The sequence below is a fragment of the Danio aesculapii genome, chromosome 13, assembly GCF_903798145.1.
Source record: "Danio aesculapii chromosome 13, fDanAes4.1, whole genome shotgun sequence".
NCBI classification, from domain to species: Eukaryota; Metazoa; Chordata; class Actinopteri; order Cypriniformes; family Danionidae; genus Danio; species Danio aesculapii.
The window spans coordinates 38,168,694-38,193,847 of NC_079447.1; the positions used below are offsets into that span (position 1 = coordinate 38,168,694).

General features: G+C 34.5%; 1 protein-coding gene across 1 annotated transcript in view; it reads left to right on the forward strand.

Annotated features, from left to right (window-relative positions):
- Positions 1–25,154, forward strand: part of kcnma1a (potassium large conductance calcium-activated channel, subfamily M, alpha member 1a) — a 379,548-nt gene that overhangs the window by 330,843 nt on the left and 23,551 nt on the right. Inside the window, 5 exon segments of the mRNA XM_056471109.1 lie at positions 7,283–7,406; positions 8,273–8,497; positions 8,924–9,116; positions 19,096–19,209; positions 23,132–23,215. Coding sequence (XP_056327084.1) covers positions 7,283–7,406; positions 8,273–8,497; positions 8,924–9,116; positions 19,096–19,209; positions 23,132–23,215 — 740 coding nt within the window.

The following is a 25,154-nucleotide window of genomic DNA, read 5'->3' on the forward strand; positions in this document are numbered from 1 at the left end:
TGGGTTTTTTGAAAAGCATGCCTTTGTCAGTTTGCATGATAGGGAAAATTTTCAAAGCGAGGAGCTGCTTTCTAGGCTGCTGGAGAGGGAATCGGGGAGCCGGTGACTGGAAGAGCTGAGCGCTGTTTGAAAAGCAGCTCGCCTCACTCTCAGGCAACTTCTGTGTTCTTGTTCCTTCTCTTTCCCCCAAACGCTCGTCTAGGACACTCCTCTGGACATACTAATTAAATGGAGGATATTACAGCTCGGCTACCTGCTGTTTTCCTGTAAAAGACTTTGCTGCTTTATATTTCGGATTGTCCACTTAAAAAGGGATATGTCAATTATTACACATTTGGGTCTTTTTAAGATTAATCCCTTATTCGCTTTTTGAATTTTATATAGCTGTCTTTACCAGTAGTCGTAGTGTGATAATTCTCACTTTTTTCTTGTATTAAAAATATGCCTATTATTATTATTATTATTATTATTATTATTATGTAGTCTAGATAGTCTTTTCTGTATTGTGAAGAAAATTATAATAAATATGCATACAAGGTGATTTTGAGGCTGTGTAATCAGTAATGTCAGTAATATAAGTCAGTAATGTTTATAATATATAATTCTATGTTTATAATGTAAAATATAATTTATAATATAATGTTTATATATATATATATATATATATATATATATATATATATATATATATATATATATATATATATATATATAAAACATGATGACAGTAAATGACAGTAGATATGACAATGACTTCATATTTTTAGCAAGATTTACAGGAGACATCTAATAAAATGTAATTCAGGGTTCACATCGATGGATTTGCTCTTCAATGTTTGGACATTAAGCAGTGAAATCTAAGCCACACTGAACTGAACTTCAACTCTGAAAACTGGACTGAGTTTCAATTTACTATAATCTTCTATGTTAAGCTGCTTTACATAATTTACATTGTAAAAGCACTAAAGAAATAATAAATGAATGAATTGAAAGTTTATATACCAAAACAAAAATCTTGTCTGATGTATTGAAAAAAAAATAGTGTATCAGTGTAGTTGAAGTCAGCCCCCCTTTGCATTTTTTTTTTCTTTTTTAATATATCCCACAGTATGTCTGATAATATTTTTTTCTTCTGGAGAAAGTCTTATTTGTTTTATTTCAACTAGAATAAAAGTTTAGAATTTTAAAAAAAACTTTTAAGGTCAAGCTATATATCTTTTTCGATAGTCTACAAACAAACCATCGTTATACAATGACTTGCCTAATTACCCTAACTTGACTTTTTAACCCAGTTAAGCCTTTAAAATGCTCTTTAAGCTGAAAATCTTTAAAAATATCTATAGCATTTTATTTACTGTCATCATGGCAAAGATGAATGAAATAAGTTATTAGAAATGAGTTATTGAAACTATGTTTAGAAATGTGTTGAAAAAAAAAATCTTCTTTCCGTTAAACAGAAAGTGGGAAAAAAAATAACGGGGCTAATAATTCAGGGGGCTTATAAATTCTGACTTAACTGTATACACACACACACACACACACACACACACACCCACACACACACACACACACACACGCACACACCACACTCACACACTCAAATCTGTTACACTCAATTACAATGTAAGACATGTTGACATTTTATTTGAATCAATAATAGGCCCTTTATTCTGAAAAAAAATGTAAAAAAGGTATTTTTTTTTTGACTGCACTACAATAAAATAAATAAATAAAAAATGGCTAAGGTTGATATTAATAGCGCCTTTATTTATTTATTATTTAGTTATTGTTTTCAGTTGGCTTCAGAACAAACCTAATAATTAACTTAGATAAGCCTTTAAAAAGCTGAAACTAGTATCTTAAAATTTTAATAGGTAATACTTACAACTGTTGTTTAAATATTGAAAAATAATTCAAATTTACAGGAGGCAACAATTTTTTTCTTAAACTGTAAATCCATGGCTGCTTCTTTGCATAAAATTAATCAAGTGGAACATAAAACTAGTTTTATTTTAACATAAACATATCAGTTATGCTGAATGACAAATAACACTACAGAAGTTTCCCAACAATGATCCAGTCTTCAGCATTTAACTTTTCTGTCTTTTTGTGTTTGTTTGTTGTTTGTAAAACATATTCAAGCAAACCATACAGTGCATATTTAAAAAAAAATGGTGATTTAAAATGTCTGAAATATTGCATGATATCACACTTCAAAAAATGCGCTTCAAAGGAAGCCCAACACATTTAATTGTGGCAAGCTGAAATGTTTGCATTTGGCAGCAGCATCCATGAGTAGCGTGGCATGTTTTATTCTGGATTGTGCTTGTGACTGGCAGGCGGCGCTGACAGCGGCTGAGAGATAGCTATCTTGACTTAGGTGCACTGTGCCAGTCACTGTGTTGAGGGGAGATTGAAATGACAGAGGTCCGGACGAGTGACTGGTGGAACACGCGCCACCTAATGAAATATTCAGTCACTAAATGCTTTCACTGTTATTAGCACCTGCACACAGCCTGATATCATCTCATGCAAGCATGCTAATTGACACGTTTCTGATGTGATATTTTAGCAATCAAACACGGCTGAAACCACGCGTCAGAGGAGCGTCTCGCTGAATTAACCTACTTAGGAAGGTGAGGGAGAATCAGAGGAAAAAAGTAATTATACGGTTTTGTCGTGTGGCCAGAATTGTCAGTGTTTTTTCTCTGACAAAATTGACGTCAAGTTTTGTCTATGCAGTGGTTGAATATTTGATTTGTGCTTTCGTTTTATTCAAGTGTAAATAAATTTAGCTGAAAGTTATCTGGCATGTAATGCAAATGTGGAAGGTGAGGCAGAGGTCCCATCATTCATTATTAGAGTGATTAACAAGGGCCTAATGCAATTTACAACCTCATTTAGTGCTGTGTTAATTACAGCATGTTGCAGAACAAGGCATAACAGGCACGGTTATTATTATGTCAGTTAAATTGCATCACATGCAAAGATAAATAAAATCCTGGTGTTAATGGAGAAATAGCCAGTCTATGTATTAATGAATCCTGAAAATTGATAGAGATTTGGAGTTATGAGCAAAAATAATATCTTTTTTGTACTGTTTATGAAAATAACAGACATAAATGTGTTCTAGATCTACACTATCAAAACTCTGTTACATATGTAAATTGGGATCTGGAGCCGGTCAAACACAAACACATAAAAAATATACTTCTTGGTTCTTTACGGCTGCACGATATTGGAAAAATCTGACATTACTATATTCTGTTTTGCTGCAATATGTATTGAAATAAGAATTTAGTCGCACCAGATGATTTGATTAGCTCTAATTGGAAAGATTTCATTCATTTAGATCGACTGGGGTGATCCCTAAGTTGATTATGCAGTGTGTCTGCATAAAATCTAATAAATCACAAGCACATGTAAATACAACTGAGCAAAAATAAAAGTGAAACAGTGCTTTATGGTTCTGTGCAGTTTTAACAGTATTCAAATATAGAAATCAAACAATCAAACGTAAAATAACATGGTCATCATCGTATAAATAATTTGAGTTAATAATATTGAACAATATCATCTTTTAATGTTTAACAAATAATTTAACCCTGCGATGTGACTATTGCGGATGCACACACTTGTGATATCGATGCTCAAATGATACATTGTTCAGCACTCTTGCTAAACATATATTTAAATGAACAATTTTCATGAAACACATTTATAAGTATTTATCTTATGTAACATACAGTATGTTCAGTTTATTCTATGTGTGTCCACATGTGTGATAGTTACATCTAAGGCTGATTTATTTAATTATTTTTCCTATTTAAATGTTAATTGTTTAGTGAAAGGCAGTGCTAAATATTTCGTCCCATCCAGATGTTTTTAGGTGTAAATATGTAAGCTAATAGTTTATATTTTCTTCAGATTAGTCTAATCAGCAATGGTAAAATTGTGATTTAAGACATTTTAATACTTCAAGACAGTGCTTTAGCAAAGTTGTTTCGCAGATTAATGAATGCCAAAAAAAAAAAAAAAAGATTTGCTTGATTATATGTAATAAAAGATTTTTCACAATTACAATAAGTACAGTATTTAAACAATGCAACAGCCATCAATGAAAACATTCATTCACACAAATGCTATAAAATGCTTTTAAATCATCTCATTGACAAGTTTGTGTTTTTCAAAAGGCAGATGTTTATTAGCTCTGCATTTAAAATGTTATATAATCTCCTTAGAGATGTCTGCATAGCTGCTCCTTTTTTAGGTTTAGCTTTTAATGTGAAAATACATTTGTTTATTTGTTTGTTTAAACATAGCATTATGATACTCTCTATCTGCTAGTGGAATGAATTAAAACATGTACTTAATATCACTTGTCTTGCTTGTCCTTTGATATCTTCCTTTTGTGACCATTCAAAGTGCTGATTGGCTCAAAAATAGATTTTGGTCCCAGCTTAATTCTAAAGAACTTGATATATTGGCCTTTACCTCATTATTACCCAGCAAGCATTTTTTTTTTTTTTTAAAGATGTTTAATAGATGTCAAATAGACATCCAGACATAATCAAGTAAATAAACAGAAATGAATGACTACACATATAAAAGTCTGTGTAATCTGTCTATTTGACGACTTGGGCTATTTTTAGATGTCTATTAGATTTTCACTGACAGCCCAAATTTAGTCTTGTTTTAGCCAAGCTGTCTACGTTTATGTCTGTTTTGTTAAACACAAAATTGTTTGCTGGGTAGCTAGGCGCCATGTTCTACTTCACTGAAAATCAAATAAGCCTCCAACTACATCCCAATGGCTTGTAGATAGATACCATGTATTTTCTAAAGTTGGAAAAGGTTAGATTCTCTGGGAAATCTAATTGCTTTAAAAAGTGGCAATGATTTAAAACTTCATTTAATAGATGCACTCTCCTTCCTTTTAATTTATATATTTCATAGTAATAATTTTAGTTTGTTTTAACTATTATTATCTTATGCTGTTTAATTGTAAATATTTACTTTCAACATTGACAAAATATCTAAACATTTGATTGTGATTGTTAAATGACTGCATACGGTTTGTTGCAATTTTTGTACACTTTTATTACTCCTGTTTATATTTTTCTTTACCCCTTATTATTATTTATTTTTGTTTTTTTCTTATCTTTTGTGTAGAAAAAAACAACAACAACAAAGATGATGATATGTAACAATTTGAACTGTAACAGTGTTTGCGTTGACGCAATAAAACAAATTAACATATAAATAGGTTCATACTACCAAATCTATTGCCAAGTTTGTTTTAAATCCTCTTAGCCACTGCCAACGTAGTGGCTATTTTTCCTCAGGTCCAACAATAAAATGACAACTTTGCATTAAATCATCATCAAAACCAACACAAAACATAAAATAAATAATAATTACATTTTAAAAAAATAGAAACAAAACCAAAACAAAAGCACAATAGATATAACTAAAGTTATTTTTTCAAAATAAATGGTCCTAAAACTACACAAATATATGAAAACATATGGTATAAAGTGTTATAAATTCACCTTCCCACAGCTGTTTTGTTGTATTAACATTATATTTGTCATCAATATTTTTGACATGGATCTTTATTTAAAAGGAAATCTTATTTTTAGTTAAAGTTCTTTTGTAAATGTTAAAGTTAATGTAGCGCACTGTATGACATTGGGTCGAGTCTGCTGTGAGAGCTCTTGTTCCCCTGCAGCCTCGTCTCAGAGATGGGGCTTTGTTGTCTGCCCTGAGGCCATTTCCTCAAAGGCAGCCTTTCTGGCCCGTCTCAGGCCTGGTAACGTGCTGCACGGTGGGTTTTAGTTGACAGTTTTATGCATTTACAAGGGTTCTGTGGTCTCTCTCAGAAATTGCCCTCAGAAATAATGGAGTATCAATTCCAGAGTCACTGAGGGAAAACAAATTGTAACATACCTGCGATAAAATAATCTAAACCACACAGAAATTAATCAAAACATTTTTCAAAAATTATGGATCATCCCTAGTCGTTATTTTAATTATTCATATTTATTATTTTATTTATTTATTTTTCTCTCTTTGTGTATGTTATATACGTTAATGTTTTAAATATCTGCAGTAAAAATAAAGCCCACCAAAAAGCCAAATTTTAGGCTATACTACAGTCAATATTATTATTTTACATTTATTTGTAAACCTAGTGCGTTTTAAAATCTGTTTCCCTTTTTGCCCTAGCTTTATCCATCAAAATAAAATAATTTTACTTTTTAATCAATTATGGCCTTTGATTTTTTATTTTTTTTTAAATGTAATCTGAGAATGCAATGAAAGTCTGTGAATTTTGTGAATTTTTTTGGATATTTACTGATATCACTGTCTAGAAAATGCTTCTTGATTTAAGAATTTGTAGATATTTAGACTAGAATCAAGCTAAAACCACAGTAAATGCATGTTCATGCCACCCAGAAATCTGCTTTTTATGGCATAAAATGCAGCCATAACAGGTTCAAAATAGCATTCCACTACATTTTTGACTCGCCATTCATACCAAACCTCCTAGACATCCAATTAACATGGCCGTAAAATCAGTTTGTGAAATTTGTTTCTCAGTTGTATAGTTCAGCTTCTGAGCAGTTTATCAAGCTTCACAGATAAAAAGTGAGCTGTACTCGTCTGCTGGGCCTTCATTCACGGTCAACACGCTCCCCAGATCAGCTTCAGCAGGACGCGTTGATATAGGTTAGCCTGTTTGGACGTGACATGCTTCTGAAACATTAATGGCCTTCAGTTTGGGGGAGCAAAATGTGATTGGGCAAATTCCTAAAATATTTAAAGTGCGGCTCTGTTAAAGCTTTTACCGTTGGACGCATCACGTCAGGAGCGATGCGGAGTAAAAGCCGGTAATTGGCGTCCCATTCTGGTGCCACTCAGTCACTGAAGTGCTCGGGCTTGCGATCTCTTCCACTCCAGTGCTGTCAGCGGTCGGACGCTTTGATGACTCCGCAGTCCTGGCAGCCCGGAGAGAGCTGCGCTTATGATGGAGTCCAATGCACAAATTCAATCTGACAATGACAAGCCGTGTCAGCAGAGGCCTGTTTACTGCTTATTTATTGTCAATAGACGTCTGGTGAGATGTGCTGAAAGTTTGTCCTATGACAAATGTCACAATTAAGCCGAGAAGATAAATCGCCACCGTTGCACTTTTACTAACCTGCATTTGCAAATAAGGGCAAGCGTACGTGTTTTCTTCTTTCACACTTTCTTTTCCTTGTGTTGTGTTTTTTTTTAGGCATGATCCTCTACTCATTCCGGGAAATGAGCAAATTGAGAGCATGGATGCTAATGTCAAACGGTACGACTCTACCGGAATGTTTCACTGGTGTCCATCCAAAGATATCGAGAAGGTCATTCTGGTAGGTGCCTTTCTGACTGCAGTTTGATCAGAAAAAAAAATCCAATTATAAATTTCTTTCTATCAAAATGCTCCCCCCCTTTTTTTTAAATGTCATATAATGCAATACGTTATTAACATCCCATAGTATTTATGCTATTTTTGTGCATAACTGATGTCACCCTAAATAAATCAATGCAACAACCCAAACACAGAATGTTTTTTTTTGAGAATTGTGGGGTTTTCATTATATTTTTATATTGCCCTAAATAAGAAAAAAGTCATATAATGCAATTTTTTTAACATCCCATAATATTTTTGCAATTTTTGTGGTAAATTCACTCCCGCGCTTTATTCAGAAATGTATTCGCACGTCGTAACAAATCTGGTCGGCTCCCACGGTACAGCCACGGGAATGCCGACCTCTATCCAGAAGTATCGCTGTAACAGCCGAGAGGAGAGGAAAAGTCACGCCAGCAGGTCAAATGGGCCACAGTGAGAGAGAGAGAAATAGAGTTTACTTTCATTCTCTCTCGCTCTCTCTTTCTCTCTCTCTCTCTCTCCTCTCTCTCTCTCTCTCTCTCTCTCTCTTTCTATATATATATATATATATATATATATATATATATATATATTATATATATCTATATATATATATATATATAAATTGTTATTTTCCTGATCACATTGCTTTTACTAATGAAATCATTTGGTCACCTTTATTAGATGTATTTACCTTTTATATTGCAAAAAAATCCTTTTAATTTTAAACAATACCTAAATGCTTCATCTTTTGTCATGCTTGGATGGCAGTAGATGAGATCTTTTTTCCTTCTTGGTGATGAGATTATGAATGTCTTGTTTGTTTTCTTTTTTTCCCCACCACAGACACGCAGCGAGGCCTCAATGACGGTTTTAAGTGGACATGTAGTAGTCTGCATATTCGGAGACGTCACGTCAGCTTTAGTGGGGCTTCGAAACTTAGTCATGCCTTTGAGAGCAAGCAACTTCCATTACCATGAGCTAAAGCCCATTGTGTTTGTGGGCTCGTTAGATTATCTGCGAAGAGAGTGGGAAACCCTTCACAACTTCCCAAAAGTCTTCATCTTACCTGTGAGTGCACGCATTGAAAAATGAGCTGCCTGTAAATATTATACATTCATGTGACTCGATTAAGACATTCTTTTTTTTTTTTTTTTTTGCATTTTTTTGATTATTTTTTGATTTTGCACTGAAAAGTGACAATTTGTTTTAAAGTACAGCAGGTTCCTGTCGTCTGTGTGAATCTCTGATTGGCTTCTTGCTCTAGTGCTTGTTAGCGTTAGCTTGACTGAGTATGAAAAACGGAGCCTAAGAGCCGCCGTCAGCAAAGGCTAGCCTTTAGATTAGACTACATCTCTTCTTCCCTCAGCACATAGTTAGATCAGCTGAATGTCACTGCCTTTAGAAAAGTAAATACTTGTTAACTAATTTCCTTGAGCTCCCGCGTCTTTAATTTGTTTCTCTCTTTCATCCTCCTCTTCTCTCTCTCCGCTGAAGGGTACGCCATTAAGTCGAGCTGATTTAAGGGCCGTCAACATCAACCTCTGCGACATGTGCGTTATCCTGTCAGCCAATCAGAACAATATCGACGATGCTTCACTGCAGGACAAGGAATGCATCTTGGCATCTCTTAACATCAAATCTATGCAGTTTGATGACAGCATTGGGGTCTTGCAGGCTAATTCCCAAGGTAAGGAGTGGCCAAGAATACTTCAGCACGCAGATGAAGTCCCTCAAGAGCTTTAGACTGTGAAACTGTGGGCTTTCAAAGACAACAAGGTCCAATTATATGCCCCAATGGTTTAATATTTAACTAGGGAAAACAAGAATTACCACTGAAAAGCACAAATGATCTTATCAATGATCTGCACGGGATTATCTTAAAATTCAAAGTTCATTTCATTAAAACTGTTTGCCATTGATACTGCAGCCACACACACATTTATACACAGTTGAAGTCAGAATTATTAGCCCCCTCTTTATTTTTACTCCAATTTTGTTTAACAGAAAGTTTTTTTTTCAACACATTTCTGAACATAATAGTTTTAATAACTCATTTCTAATAACTGATTTGTTTTATCTTTGCCATGATGACAGTAAATAATATTTTACTAGATATTTTAGGACATGTTATACAGCTTTAAGTGACATTGAAAGGCTTAACTAGGTTCATTAGGTTAACTAGGCAGGTTAGGGTAATTAGGCAAGTTATTGTATAATGATGGTTTGTTCTGTAGACTATCGAATAAAAAATTAGCTTAAAGGGGCTAATAATTTTGACCTTAAAATGGTGTTTAAAATAAATTTAAAACTGCTTTTATTGTAGCCGAAATGAAAACAAATAAGATTTTCTACAGATGAAAAAATATTATCAGGCATACTGTGAAAATTTCGTTGCTCTGTTAAACGTCACTTGCAAAATATTTAAAAAAAAAATAAATCAAAGGGGCCCTAATAATTCTGACTTTATATAAATATATATATTATATATATATATATATATATATATATATATATATATGTATATGTATATATATATATATATTATATATATATATATATATATATATTATATAATATATATATATATTATATATATATAATATATATATATATATATATATATATATAATATATATATATATATGTATACACACACATAATAATTATTATTATTATGATTTATTTATTTATTTATTTTTAATTAATTGAATTTATCCTGAACTGAGATTAACAGTATGTCAAGAAACAAGATGAAAGTTTTTGAGGCTGTGTATAACTGATTATAAAAATTAAAAAATGCACAAATTATGCACAAATTATTAAAACAACTCTGATTCGGTAGTAAACTTAAACTGTAGTGAACACCAAACCTTTCATCTTGTGTAAGAATCAAAAGACTTCATGTTATGTGGAAAGAGTATTTATTTAAAGTTCACTTTAATCTTAAGAGCAGGATTCATTTATGGAAAACATTGGTTGAACTTGTGAAAGATTGATTGGAAAGACTGAACCCAAGGTTTTTACATCTGTGAAAGGTAGATGAGGAAGTGTCACGATTATGATTTTTTTGCTTATAAAGTTGTATACAGTATGTGGCAGAACAGACAGGTAAAGCAATTTCTAGCAGCTGAAAACATTAGTGATGGGAAGTTTGGATCATTTTACTGACTCGGACCTTGGAGTCTCGTCAACGAGATGAACAAATCTTTTTTTCCGAGTCATTTTTTTCAGTTCGTTCAATTTACCAAAATAACATTTAAATGTTACGAGATGCTTCCAAACACATCTACAACTAGCCTAAACATTGATCACACAAACAAGTCATAACTAGAATGCTACTATGCAATGCTACTAAGAAAGAGAAAATAATCCTTCATTGTTTACCTGGTGTTTTACCTACAGTATGATTAGCTCTGCTCACCTCTTCTTGCATGTCTTCAAATTAGAGTCGTTCGTTTACTTGACACTGACCCATAGAAGCTTAACCAATGCATACAGTCTGAGCCGGAAACACCCATGATTAGTTCACCTTTTGAGTCTTCTGTTTTGTGAGTCATCCATTCATCACATGACAGCATGTAAAGAGATGACTCAAAACCAAAGACTCAAGACATGAACAGATCAAATTTTTTTCTAGCTCTAAATGCATATACATGGCTTCTGTCTTTCACGTGATGAACGAATGACTCAAACCTGATAGAGGGCTCGAAAAATGACCTAATCTTCTCCAGCTGCACAAATGTGCGCATGCACGAATGAACAAACCACTCCCTGAGAGGACTCGTCGTCGAGTCACATAAAAGATTTGTTCAAAATGAGCGAATCGTTCAAGAACGACCCATCACTAAAAAAACAATGAAATAAGGAAATGGCAGCCCAGAGTCCTGACTTACACCTAATCTGGAAAATCTTTGGTGACAAAGATATGGCTTAGAAAGACTAGAATCAGTGAACTCTGGAATGACTTAAAGGGGTAGTTTACCCCCCAAAAAAAAAATCTATTTAACATAGAAGAAGATACAGTATATTGAAGAATGTTGGAAAACTATTACCATTGACATCCATAGTAAGAAAAACAAATGCAGTGGAAGTCAGCTGGTTCAATGGTTACAGGTTGCCAACATTCTTCAATATACTGAACAATTTATTGTGTTCAACCAATAAAATAAAAATGAACTAACTAGTTTGGAACAAGTCCAGGGTGAGTAAATGATGACAGAATTAAAATTTTGGGTGAACTATCCCTTTAAGATGAGCAGATCAAGATAACAGCAGAGATCTTTCTTCCTGGTAAGCAACATTAATTGCTGTCCTCTACTTCTGATCACCTCAAGAGTTTTTGTTAAGTATTTTTGGTTTTTTATAAAACACATCAGCAGCAAATAGTCACAACAAAACTTTCTTCCAATTTTGAACAATAATTATTGCGTTATTATTGTAAAAAAATCAAGTGTTCATAAATTGTTCTGTAATTCTAATATCCACTGTATATCCATAGCTATAAAATGCTTGCAATTTCGAGCAAGTGTTTTATATCTTCCCCTGTAATCACAGCTCTGACCAAACCCTCCAAATAACAGCCCTAACGTTTCTATGCAGATTGCGTATTTGCCTCCAATTGCTGGACCGCGGCAGATTTGTTTGCCGACAAATTGACTCGAACAGATTGTTTATGCATTCAGATAAACATGTAACCCTCTTGTGCCCATCAGGATTCATCATCATTAAACAGACTGTACAAATCAGCAGATTCACTTTCTCAGCTGCTCTTCATTACGTAAATCACACACACCGCACAAGCTGGCCCACAACAATTAACATTTCAACCATTATTGAGCATCCACTTTACACGGAAAGATGGTTTTAAAACTTCGGAATGACAGCTTTCGGATTAAATTTGTCCAATATCGTCCCAAAGGCTAACATTGAACAGTGTTTAGTGCTGTGTGAAGAGCGCATCCCCTCTGTGGTGCATGATAATGGATGCTAATCATACTGTTTAAACATGTGAAGAATATATCATTACCAGGCCTAGATGGAAATTGACTATGCTTAACTATGCTTTTAGAGAATTATGTGGATTTGAACACCACAAAATGTGCAGCATTGTTGGCGACTGAAAGCATAATCAAATTAGCCTAAATATCAAATAAAATAGCAGGAGTTGAAAGGAATAAATAGAAATTTGTGACTGATGGGTTTCTAGTTCTGGGGAAATCTGTGCACATTTGCCAAGCAGACCTGCTCATTACTAGTCTCTCAATTAGTTTTACTCAACATCTGGCATGATCAACAGCTAAGCAATGCTGTGTAATAAAGATTTATTCCATTACTAGCACAGTCTATTAGACCGTATTTTCTCCTTTATTATTTATTAGACCATATTAACTCATTTTCTTGTTCTCAGATTATTCCCAAGTAAACATTTGCATCAATAGAAATAACGGTTTGTTTGTTTTTACTCCTAGATTGCACCTCCGTCCTGGCAGACAAATTATAATTCATTATTTTTGATGAAATTACATACGCTACCTGACAAAAGTCCCATCACCTATCCAAGTTTTAGGAGCAACAAATAACTTCTAGTTGATCATTTGGTATCAGAAGTGGCTTATATGAAAGGCAAAGACCTCTCAGCAGGACTCCCAGAGTTCATCAAGATTCTTTGAATTCATCTTCAATGCCTGCTCCTTCATTTTTTCCAAGACATTCTCAATAAAGTTCATGTCTTGTGACTGGGCTGGCCAATCATGGAGCACCTTGATCTTCTTTGCTTTCAAGAACTTTGATGTGGAGGCTGAAGTATGAGAAGGAGTTCTATCCTGCTGAAGAATTTTCCCTCTCCTGTGGTTTGTAATGTATTGAGCAGCACAAATGTCTTGACACCTCAGGCTGTTGTTGTTGACATCCACTCTGCAGATCTCTTGCACGCCCCATACTGAATGTAACCCTAAATTGTGATTTTTGCTTCATCAAACTTAAATGATTTCTGTGAGAATCTTGGGTCTTTGCAGGTTCCCTTAGGACTTCCGCAATATTTGTGATGATTAGGATGCAGCTCAACAGACGATTAATCTGAAAATTTACCTTCTGTCACTTTTTAAAATGATCAACTAGATATCAAGTTATTATTTGTTGCTTTTACAACTGGGATCGATGACAAGACTTTTGTCAGGTAGTGCACATATAAAAAACTGTACATAAAAAAGTTAATATAAGCTGCAGGTGTAAGCAATTACATCATACTACATCATCTTAATAAATAGCGTTGCCCTCGGCACCTCACAGTTTCTGTGCGGTTTGTTAAACTTGCACAGAAGGTGTTACTGAATAAATCAGCAAGTCTTTTGCCAGGAGAAAGTACTACACAGGGCACTACTAAAAGTGCTTTAGGGGCCTTTGAATAAAATACACAAAGTCCAGGCTACATAATGCATTAGCGTTGGAAACAACAAACAAAGGCAGAATTTACAGCATGACTTTAAGGTTTGTGTGTAAGTGCAACAATAAACACAACGTTGCACAAGACCGAGTGAGATGTGAGCTGAATGGAATACAAATGCTCTTTAAAATGATTAAAAGTAATTAAAAGTTTGTGGTCTGATATTGGACAATTTTAACATACTAGGTGTCTTCACTAATGCAGTTAAATGGTGATACCTTTTTTTTTTGCAAATTACCATTGCTATTAAACGCTGTAAACCCCTAACTGTTTAATTTAATTCAATTTAAAATGTTATTTTACATATAATAATCTCAAAAGTATGTAAATATTTACATTGCATAAGGCAAATTTACAGTAATGTATAAATCTATTTTTAAAACAGTTTCGACTGCAAATTGTTTTTGAAATATTTAAATTTACACAATGTCTTTGATAAAAGTTTTCATGACCGTTTATTTAAACAAACTTGTATATAGATGTGTATATGTATACAGTATGTTAATACAGTGCAAATATTTAGAGAAATGCTCCTTTATGCATTCAGTTCTTTAACTCACAGAACAGTTCTTAAGATTACGGAGCAGGAGGTGTTCATATAATGTCTAGTAAAGTTTTATTCATTCATTCATTTTCCTTCGGCTTAGTCTCTGATTTATCAAAGGTTGCCACATGAACCGCCAACTATTACGGCATATGTTTTTCGCAGCGGATGCCCTCCCAGCCACAACCCAGTACTTGGAAACACCCATACACTCTAGCATTCACACACACCAATTTACTTTATTCAATTCACCTATAGCCAGTCTTTGGACTGTGGGGAAAACCGGAGCATCTGGAGGAAACTCACACAGAAATGCTAGCTGGCCCAGCCAGGACTTGAACCAGCGACCTTCTGGCTGTGAGGCAACAGTGCTAACCACTGAGCCACCATGCCACCCTATTGAAGTTTTATTTATGCATAAACATAAATGTGTTGAAGGTTGATTGTGCAATTGGTCAGATTATTAAAGCAATGACTAGTACATTATAATAAACCAAAAGATCTCACCTCTCAGGTCCCCAACAACACCGCTGACTCTATCCGTACATAAACACAGCGTGCAGCACATTTGAGTTCTCTTAGCCACCATAGAAACTGCGTAGTCTGATAGGTCATTTTTGGGGGGATTTGAGAATTAATATCGATTCATTATAATTAAAATAGTTTTAAATTAAGTACCAACACATTTTTGGTAAAATTATAAATATATTACGCCGCATATTAGGATGTTTCTGTATACATATTATCAGCATATAACCCATGTAAATTATAACATGCACTTGTCATGTCTCTGTTTTTCTTTTGGAAATATTGGAGATTGATTTCAGTACTATTGTTTGACTTATCTAATGTATGATGGTATTGTCTATGTTTGGAGAAAAAACAAAAGATAGTTCAATTTTAGTTTAGATGGTCTAACTCAAAACTCCAGCACACACCATTTGCTGACTTAAAGGCATTTTACACCCACAAATTATTACTCACATTTCACTAGTAAAACCTATTTGAGTTAAGAACACAAACAAAGATATTTCGAAAAATGCTGGTTGCCAGGGTAGGGTTGCACCAGCTGTTCCTAAGTTCTTTCTTAAACTGGAACGTAAATCCACACTAGGGGCTACTAGCTAGTTTGTAACTAAATTAGTTCTTTCTTCGCTTGCATCACGTGTTCTTAAGGTAAAATATAGTTAGTAGGTTGTAAGCTCTTTGTAAAGTCATACGTAGTCGCATTGAATGCCATAATATCTAAAAAAACATTTAAATCGTTAAACTGCTTTAAAATTCTGCAACTAATGCATCTATATAGAAGTGTCCTATGAAAATGAAATGACAAATAAAATTTTTATAGTACATGAAATTACAGTCAGTCACTAATGACAGATGACGTAGACACCTGCATCGCGAGCCGTAAAATACACATAAAGTTATCAAAACATTAAACTTGATTTTTTTATTTGTGTATATATATATATATATATATATATATATATATATATATATATATATATATATATATATATATATATATATATATATATATATATGTATGTATGTATATATGTATGTATATATGTATGTATGTATATATATATATATATATATATATATATATATATATATATATATATACATATATATATATATATATACATATATATATATATATATATATATATATATATATATATATGTATATATATATGTATGTATGTATATAAAACCCATATATAAAACCCATATATAAAAGAGAAAAGAGCAGAAAGAAAAATTCAGTCATGAAGAAATTCTCGTTTTAATGGATACAATTAACACAAAACGCTCCTTGATAGAAAATTAAACTCTTCTTTCTCAAATCGAAAAAAAGCAAGATTTAGGAGGAAATTAAGGCTGTTATTAGAGGAAGACCATTCTTCAATATGATGGCAAGCTCCTCAATCTAAACTAATCTCGCGGTCATCTCTTTTCTACTGTTATACATGGGAGGAGGCTGCTGTAAAAATTTAGTTGGAACGTCACGTTTAAACTAAGTTCGGTGGTGCAACACAAATATATTTAGTAATGTGTAAGTTGTAACTTAGTGTCCCTTTAAGTCACAACTAGGCTACACACTGCTGGTGAAACTGGCCCCAAGACCTTTTGATTTCTATAGACCATTTTGAGGGATGTAAACAATAACAATGGTCTTAACATATTTTCTGTATTAGATTTTTAATTTCAATAGCTTCCAAGACTCAAAAAAGGTCCACATATTGCTAAGTAATGTTATGATGGCTTTTTAAATGTAAAGATATGATTAAATTGGCTCTTGTAATTCTTACTGCAACTGTACAATTGATAAAGATAATAATTTTTTGCCTATTTGATGACAGAATATGAACACATTTGAATTAATATCAAAATATCCTTGCATATATGTAGTCACTGAATTGTTTAAATGTTTTATATTGTGAAACATTTGTACATTTATCCAACATAATGAAACAGTTAATCAATACAACCAGCAGTATCATTGCTTGTTTTTTTAGTTTCCATTTGCTTTTTATATATCAGCTAAAGCAAACTTCTTTTTATTATTTGACTCTGACTGTCACAGCATATCTGATGTCTTCACAATTCACACAAGAGATGGCATTATTTTCTGCACATTTAAGACAAACTCTTTTTGTTCTTCTTTCTTTTGTTTCGAGCTATAGAGAGAGAGCTAGTCTATTGAACTTCCCTATTGAAAAGAAGGACAACCCCTGAACAAAACCCCACAGCCCTTTGAAAACTTTGTGACCTGAATCTATTCCTGCGTTCTGTTTGTCACTGTAAAAAACTATACGCTTGCATTTTCCTCCAGTCGATGGATGTCAAAACAGGGCCAATGCATTATGCATATAGCATTACTGATTTAAAGTGTTTACTTGTCAGCTTGAGGAAATGCAAAAATGTCAAGTCATGTGAATTCATACTCTTGTCACTCCTGCTTGTATTTCATGGCATTTCACATAAAAGGTTTTTCAGGATCCACTTCACCAGTTTTATGGTAACAAAATGAACAGCATATAAAATTTATACCTGCTGCTTGATGGAAGGCAGCAAATGCTAAATATGCCTGAGCTGACCCTTAAAAGCGAACAATCTATATACTGTTTTGGGCTAGCGTGACAGTCCACTTATACCACCACAAACTCTATAGTATGTTCACCACGTTTAGCATTTTACAAAATACAGTGTATCCGGAAAGCATTTATAATGCTTCACTTTTTCCACATTTTTTTATGTTACAGCCATATTCCAAAATGGATTAAATCCATTTATTTCCTCAAAATTGCAGCAAGTATTGACAGACTTTGCCGTGAAGCTCTAAATTGAGCTCAGGTACATTCTGTTTCTACGGATCATTCTTGAGATATTTCAGATGTTGGAGTTCACCTGTGGTAAATTCAGTTGATTGGACATGATTTGAAAAGGCAGACACCTGTCTATATAAGGTCCCAGGGTTGACAGTGCATGTCTGAGCACAAACCAAGCATGAAGACAAAGGAATTGTCTGTGGACCTCCGAGACAGGATTGTCTCGAGGCACAAGGCTGGGGAAGGTTACAGAAAAAATTCTGCTGCACTGAAAGTTCCAATGAGCACAGTGGCCTCCATTATCCGTAAGTGGAACATGTTTGGAACCACCAGGACTCTTCCTAAAGCTGGCCGGCCATCTAAGCTGAGTGATCGGGGGGAAGGGCCTTAGTCAGGGAGGTGATCAATAACCTGATGGTCACTCGGTCTATGCTCCAGTGTTCTTCTGTGGAGAGAGGAAAACCTTATAGAAAGACAACCATCTGTGCAGCAATCCACCAATCAGGCCTGTGTGGAAGAGTGGCCAGACGGAAGTCACTCCCCGCCTGGAATTTGCCAAAAGGCATCTGAAGGACTCTTAGACCATAAGAAACAAAATTCTCTAGTCTGATGAGATTAAACTTGAACTGTTTGGAGTGAATGCCAGGCGTTAAGTTTGGAGAAAACCAGCCACCGCTTATCACCAGGCTAATACCATCCCTACAGTGAAGCATGGTGGTGGCAGCATCATGCTGTGGGCATGTTTTTCAGCAGCAGGAACTGGAAAACTAGTCAGAATAGAGGGAAAGATGAATGCAGCATTGTACAGAGACATCCTGAATGAAAACCTGCTTCAGAGTGCTCTTGACCTCAGACTGGGCCGACGGTTCATCTTCCAGCAGGACAATGACCCAAAGCACACCGCCAAAATATCAATGGAGGGAGTGGCTTCACAACAACTCTGTGAATGTCCTTGAGTGACCCAGCCAGAGCCTAGACCTAAATCCTATTGAACATCTCTGGAGAGAAAATGGCTGTACACTGTTGCTTCTCATCCAACCCTGAGAGAGCTTGAGAGGTACTGCAAAGAGGAATGGGCAAAAATTACCAAAGACAGGTGTGTGTAGAATTGTGTGTTGAATTTTGAGTAAATAAATGAATTTAATCCATTTTGGAATAAGGCTGTAACATTAAAAATATGTGGAAAAAGTGAAGCTCTATGAATACTTTCCGGATGCACTGTATGTAGTTGTATAACCTGACTGACTCCTGCTAATATTCTGGTCACAAATGCAAACCTTAGGTCTGCTGTGGCCCATAAGAAGAGAAGATTGTGACAGTCTCTTTCTCTTTTCTCTTCCAGGTTTCACACCTCCAGGGATGGATAGGTCATCTCCTGATAACAGTCCCGTGCACGGTTTAGTGCGGCAGGCATCCGTCACCACCGGATCAAACATCCCCATCATAACTGAACTCGGTGAGACGCGACTCCAGTCTGTACTGCTAACATGTCAAAGTCAAGTGTGATTAGAATCTAAACTCCCAAATCAAGCCGTACTGATGTGTTCCCTATAAAGTGTGTGTCTGTAATGTGTGTGGAGAGTCTTTCGCTGACTGGGTCAAAGTCACATCCTCATCACTTGTGCTTTTAATGCACTGGAAGAGACTTATAGGGAAAGAGCAAAAAAAGAGCATGTAGTAGCAAAATGGATCCATTTATAAATAACAATGAGGGTGGCACTATTCCCATGGTGGGGGGACTCATGAAAGTTTTAGATCTCAGAGGGCACTAAAGCACCAGAGACCGGCCGCTTCAACTCTCCACTGACCCAATTACAGCATGTTACACCATAAAGAGAAAGGCAGACACTTAAAAACGTCATGCAAAACATGAAGCTCTTCACATGCACACATACAGCATGTTCTGCTGAGACGTGCAGAAGATCCAGAAGTTCTCCTCCCTGAGGGGTTACAAAGCTTTACATCTGAGACACAGGGTTATGGGGATTTTAGTTTTTTCTCAATTGCTTTGGCTCAATTCTCCACTGAAATGTTTATTTTTCAAAACAATAAGTTCAGATATCTGAACAATTAGATTGTTGTTCACTCCAGACTTGCATTTCTTATTGATTTAAGCAAATTGCAAATGCAGTGTGTACAATGTATATAGTTTGGACAAGAACTAATTGCATATGGCTTGTTGAACAAAACTAATGAGTCGATTCTAATTTATACTGTCAAACTCTTCACAACTTCTTAATATTTGTTTTCATTGTTCAAGCCATCACATTTAAAACTATTTATTGAGTTATACGCACATGGTTACACCATAAATATCTGATATTGACATTGTTTGTAATGTCTGCTAAATTGGTAAATGACCTCCAGTGTTGGGTAAGTTACTTAAAAAAAAGTGGACAATTGTTATTGTCTATCGGACAATTGTTATCTGATTGCTTTGCTGATTACTTAATGTAAATAGTAAACAAATGACTAATTACTTTACTTTAAAGTTACTTTTAAGACGTATAAAATATACCTATAAAAATACAAAAACTGCAGCTCTTTTAGTAATTTATTTTTCACTGAAAAACATTACAATGGCTTGATCACAGCAACTTGACATATTCAAAAGACTTTAAGAGTTTACCCAAAACTTAACATTTTCTCATCATTCACTTGTTCCAAGCCTTTTTGTCTTTTTTTTTTTAACACAAAAGAAGACATTTAGAAGAAAACTGGATACCTGTAACTATTGACACCCATAGTATGAAAAGGCACTGCAGTGTTTAGGTGTTCTGTGTTTGTCTGAGGTTATTAGTCAACCTAAATGTGTATACTTGTCACGTGACTCCCATGACTCACCTAGGAAATGCAAGTGCAAAAGACGCAATATGTGAATGGCCCCGTAAGCAGCTTTGCTTCTCTGTCTTTCTTCATGATGAGTATAGTGCTGAACAAGTTGGTGGTTGAGTTAAAAGCAGTCGAAAGTTTTTAGACTGCATTTCACAGCAATATTTTTTTTTGTTTATGCTGAATGAAATCAAAGTAATGTCTGTATTTCCACTTGACGGAGCAGCCACTCTCATAAGCAGCCATTTCAGCTTGCATTCTCCAGCAATTTAAAAGCGCATACTTGTTAACTTTACCTATTAACTAACGTTGCAGCAGAAAATGTGATTTAAAGGATGCATTATTTTTCTTTTAAAAACTGTATTTGTAACGCAAGTAATGCATTGACTTAAGTTACTGTAATTAGATTACACAAATTTAAAATGTAATTCGTTACATTACTGTGTTCCTCAAAAATGTATTTAGAATACAGTAACGCATTACTGTGGAACGCGTTACACCTAACTCTGATGTCCACTAATTGCAATGCAATTTGCATCTACTATTTGCATCTACTATTTACTACTATGCTGAAGTTCCAGCAAACAGTTTGACACTTGCACTCACAGTTTAGAAAATTTTAAGACTGTTTCGAAAAATGGGCCAAAGCAATTGAATTGAAACCGCAAAGTGTTTTATCGCAGTCTTTATCATATGAAACTCTCCATATTATCTGTCATTAAAGATGGTAGACTAGTACTTGTTATTAAGTAATCTAAAAGTGACAGTTTGACTTGGAGTTGAGAAAATAATTTTAATCTCTTCACAGTGTCCTTCTGTAATCCAAGAAGAAAAAGCTGGACGTTCTGGAAAAGTTATTCGAAAAATATGAAGTAAATGTGCTAAAAGTGTATTTGGCTTCTACTCGTTTATATCGATGCTAATTGTTATTTCTTAATTATTAATGTTCTGCTTTCCTGAGCAACTCGGATCATGCATACCTGTCAACATTGGGATGTGAAAATAAGGGATATCAACTAAATTACCTAATAACCTATATTCCCTAAATTACTAAATAGGTTCATCTGGAGCTGTTTCATTTTAAATAAACAGTTGAATAAGTAAGTAATGTTTTTTTTTATATATATATAGTATTATTATTTACAAAGGATAGAATAATTAGTATACATTAGAAAAAGCAGCAAATAAATTAGCAAACAGTTTAGCCTATTAAAATGATTAGCTATTATAAAGAAATTGAATCAAGCAATCAAATCTCATTAACCTTTTCTTCATTGTAGAATGTAAGCAGTCTGAATAAAGAGCAGTGAATGAATCTATCTATCTAAAAACTAGATTTTTCATTTGATTACATTGAATAACAGATCTATAAGCATTCGTTTGCTTATCGATTGTTCATTTAAGACAAAATTAGTTGTTTAAAAGAAAACCAAGATCAACATGACCAATATGGACATGTTTAGATGTTGTTGTTGTTGTTATTATTATTATTATTATTATGTGTGTATGCCTGTTCAAACATGCACCCAAAACCCAAAGTGTCCACTTTTGTTCCGCTTAAAATTGCGTGTACAGAGTCAGTTTGGGAAACAGCATCTATTTATCACTATGGAGTGCATCAGACAGTCACATACCGCTACATGAACTGACTGTTTTGAGGATTGCACTCGAGGGGCAACAGCACCTTTAATGGAAAGGAAGGTAATCCCGCCGTTTTTATATTTACTTCAAAGTATTTTCATGACTAAATAAAATGAAAGCACAGAACAGATTCACATTTAAGAGCAAGGGGTGTCCCCTGGTGGTTCGTTGATATGAGTTGCCTATAGGGAGAATTGGCTCTTTAATGTTTATTGCCACCCTTCATAGAAAGATTAAAAATGATAATAGCAAAATAGAATTGTAAAATATGGGAGAATCCCGTAAAAAAACAGGAGGGTTGACATGTATGGATCATGACAGGAAGTTACAATTATTTATTTATTAAAGAAATGGAGAAGAGTAATTTAACAAAGCACTAAAAAGTGTGCCATGCACACATTTAAATGGCATCAAAAAATGTTTCGTTCAGTTCCCTGCACAAATTAAAAACTGCTTCGTCAAAGCTAGCATAAAATTCAATTATACATGATAATTCAACACTACTTTTCGAATGTTTATCAGCAGACTGCAAGCAAACCGGACACATTAAGTTCTCTACACGAGCGAGTCATCGACCGTCAATGGAGCGCTCTGTAAATCTGGTCTGCTATATCAATTTTGGAATATGTGCGATTGCACAACAAACATGTTCAGAGTGATTAGTAATTCCGTTCTATATGCTTCATAGTAATCTTCTTGTGCAGTAAGCCTGCGCGATATCCCCGTTATCATGAACAAACACTGCTGAACTGTTCCATAGAGTTTCTCAGAGAAGCGCTTCATCCTGACAGTGTACCTTTAGATTTCTAATCCCACTCTTGACATGATACTCTCGTTTGTGCTTTCTCTGGCTTTGAACTTGTTTCAATAACTGTCTCCCCTCAACACTGTTTTATCATCATTAGCTAAGCCTGGCAAACTACTGCCTTTGGTTTCATTCAGTCAGGAAAAAAACAGTGGAACCAACATACAAATGATAACAGAACTGGGTAAGCTGCGCCTTTGTCCTCCGCTACTCTGATGCACTGCCTCCTTCATCGGCTTGTCTTGATTTCTCTCGCTGCAGCTGAGGCCTGCTCCCATGGCATCACTTTGAACACATTTTTATCCTTAGTTCTGGTTGAAATTGACTGTCTTGTTTTCGGCCTTTTTCTTTTTTTTTTTAAGGATTTTTTTTTCTTTCTTTCTTTCTCAGAGCATCACTAGGCCTTTGATCATGCGAGTCTGTCCTTGTGGCTGTTTCCATAGCATCTCCCAGCAGTTCAATTCTTTGGCCCGGGCTCCTTTTCATCAGCGGCCTGTCTGAAAGACTGACATTTCTCTTCCTTAGCTCACAGGAAGTCTGGGAAAAAATCAAATTAAAAAAAAAAGAGAGAAAAGAAAACAGATCAAACCTTGCTTTAAGCTGTTTATTTTTATTTATTTATTTTGGTGCTGGCCCTAATCTCTGAAGCATAGATTTTGAAAGGGGGTGAAACAAAGATTGTGTGAGGCTGTGTTCAAACCGAGCGGGATTTCAGGGCATTGTCTCTATACATTGGCCGCTGAGACCGTTCGCAATAGCCTTAAAGCATTCTGAACACTGCTTCTGCTGTCCAACCAAAGATACCAATGTTTAAAAGCGGGTTAGTTTATATAAGTGGACCTAAATTGGTACATTTTGTCTGAAAAGAGAGTCCTTTTTTTCTTACAAAGGCATTTAGGCAGTTGTTCGTCATTTAAAGTACCAGTTTACGCAAAAATACAAATTCTGTCAGCATTTATAGAGCCTCATGGAGCGACGCAGAAGGAGATATTTCAAACAATTAAACTAGTGACTGTTTTCCATGCAGTAAATAGTTTTTTTTTCAAGATTGCACAAGCAAACGAATGCCTAATATAAGTAGGTCATAATTCCTGTGCACTATATTCAACATCTTCTGAAGTCGTGCAGCCATTTTGTGGGACAAATAGAAATCTTAAAGTATTTGTAAACCCAAAAAGCTAAATCACCTCATTATGTGCTCACCTCATTTGTATGTATTCTTTGTGTACTTTTTTCTGTCAGACGAGCACAAACGTTTTTAAATTTGTGACATGTATAATTGTGTTGGATAGGGAATTTTAAAGCTTCGAAAAGCACATAAATTCTTTATTAAACTGAACCATTGTCCACCCTGGGTTATTTTTTTAAATTACAGATATCCGGTTGTGGCAGAATGTATGTTATGTGTAACTGTGTGGTAATTGATTCTTGCGATATTTTTTTGCGATACCTGGAGCTTTCGCTATGAATTTGTCTTATATCACCGTCGTATACTGTACAGTACATCAGCCACACATAACATGCATGTGGCTGTAATCGGAAGTCAGTGACTAGAGTTTATCATTTTAAAAAATTGGAAATATTTTTTGTTACAAAAACATTTCAATCAGCTTCATAATATATGTGACAACTCCTTCCTGGCATAGGATTTAGTCTAATGATGGATTTATGCACTTATTGGAAGCTTAAAAAAAAATACATTGCCTAACTGCTTATGGATTATAATATATAGCATGGATTTTAAAACTACTCCGACTGTGTTCGTCTGAAAAAAATTGTTTTAAATGGTGTGATGGTGAGTAAATTAATGGGTAATTTTTTTTTTTGGGTGAGCTATTCGTTAAGTCGTTAGTAAATCTTCCTCTCTGGTTATTTATTGTTGGCCCTGTTTACACTTGGTATTAAGGAGATGACATATTTAGTATTATATTTGGTATATTTGGACATATTTGGTATATTTGATATTATATTTGGTATATTTGGACATGTTTGGTATATTTGGACGTATTTGGTATATTTGGACGTATTTGATATTATATTTGGTATATTTAGTATTATATTTGGTATATTTGGACATGTTTCGTATATATTTGGACGTATTTGATATTATATTTGGTATATTT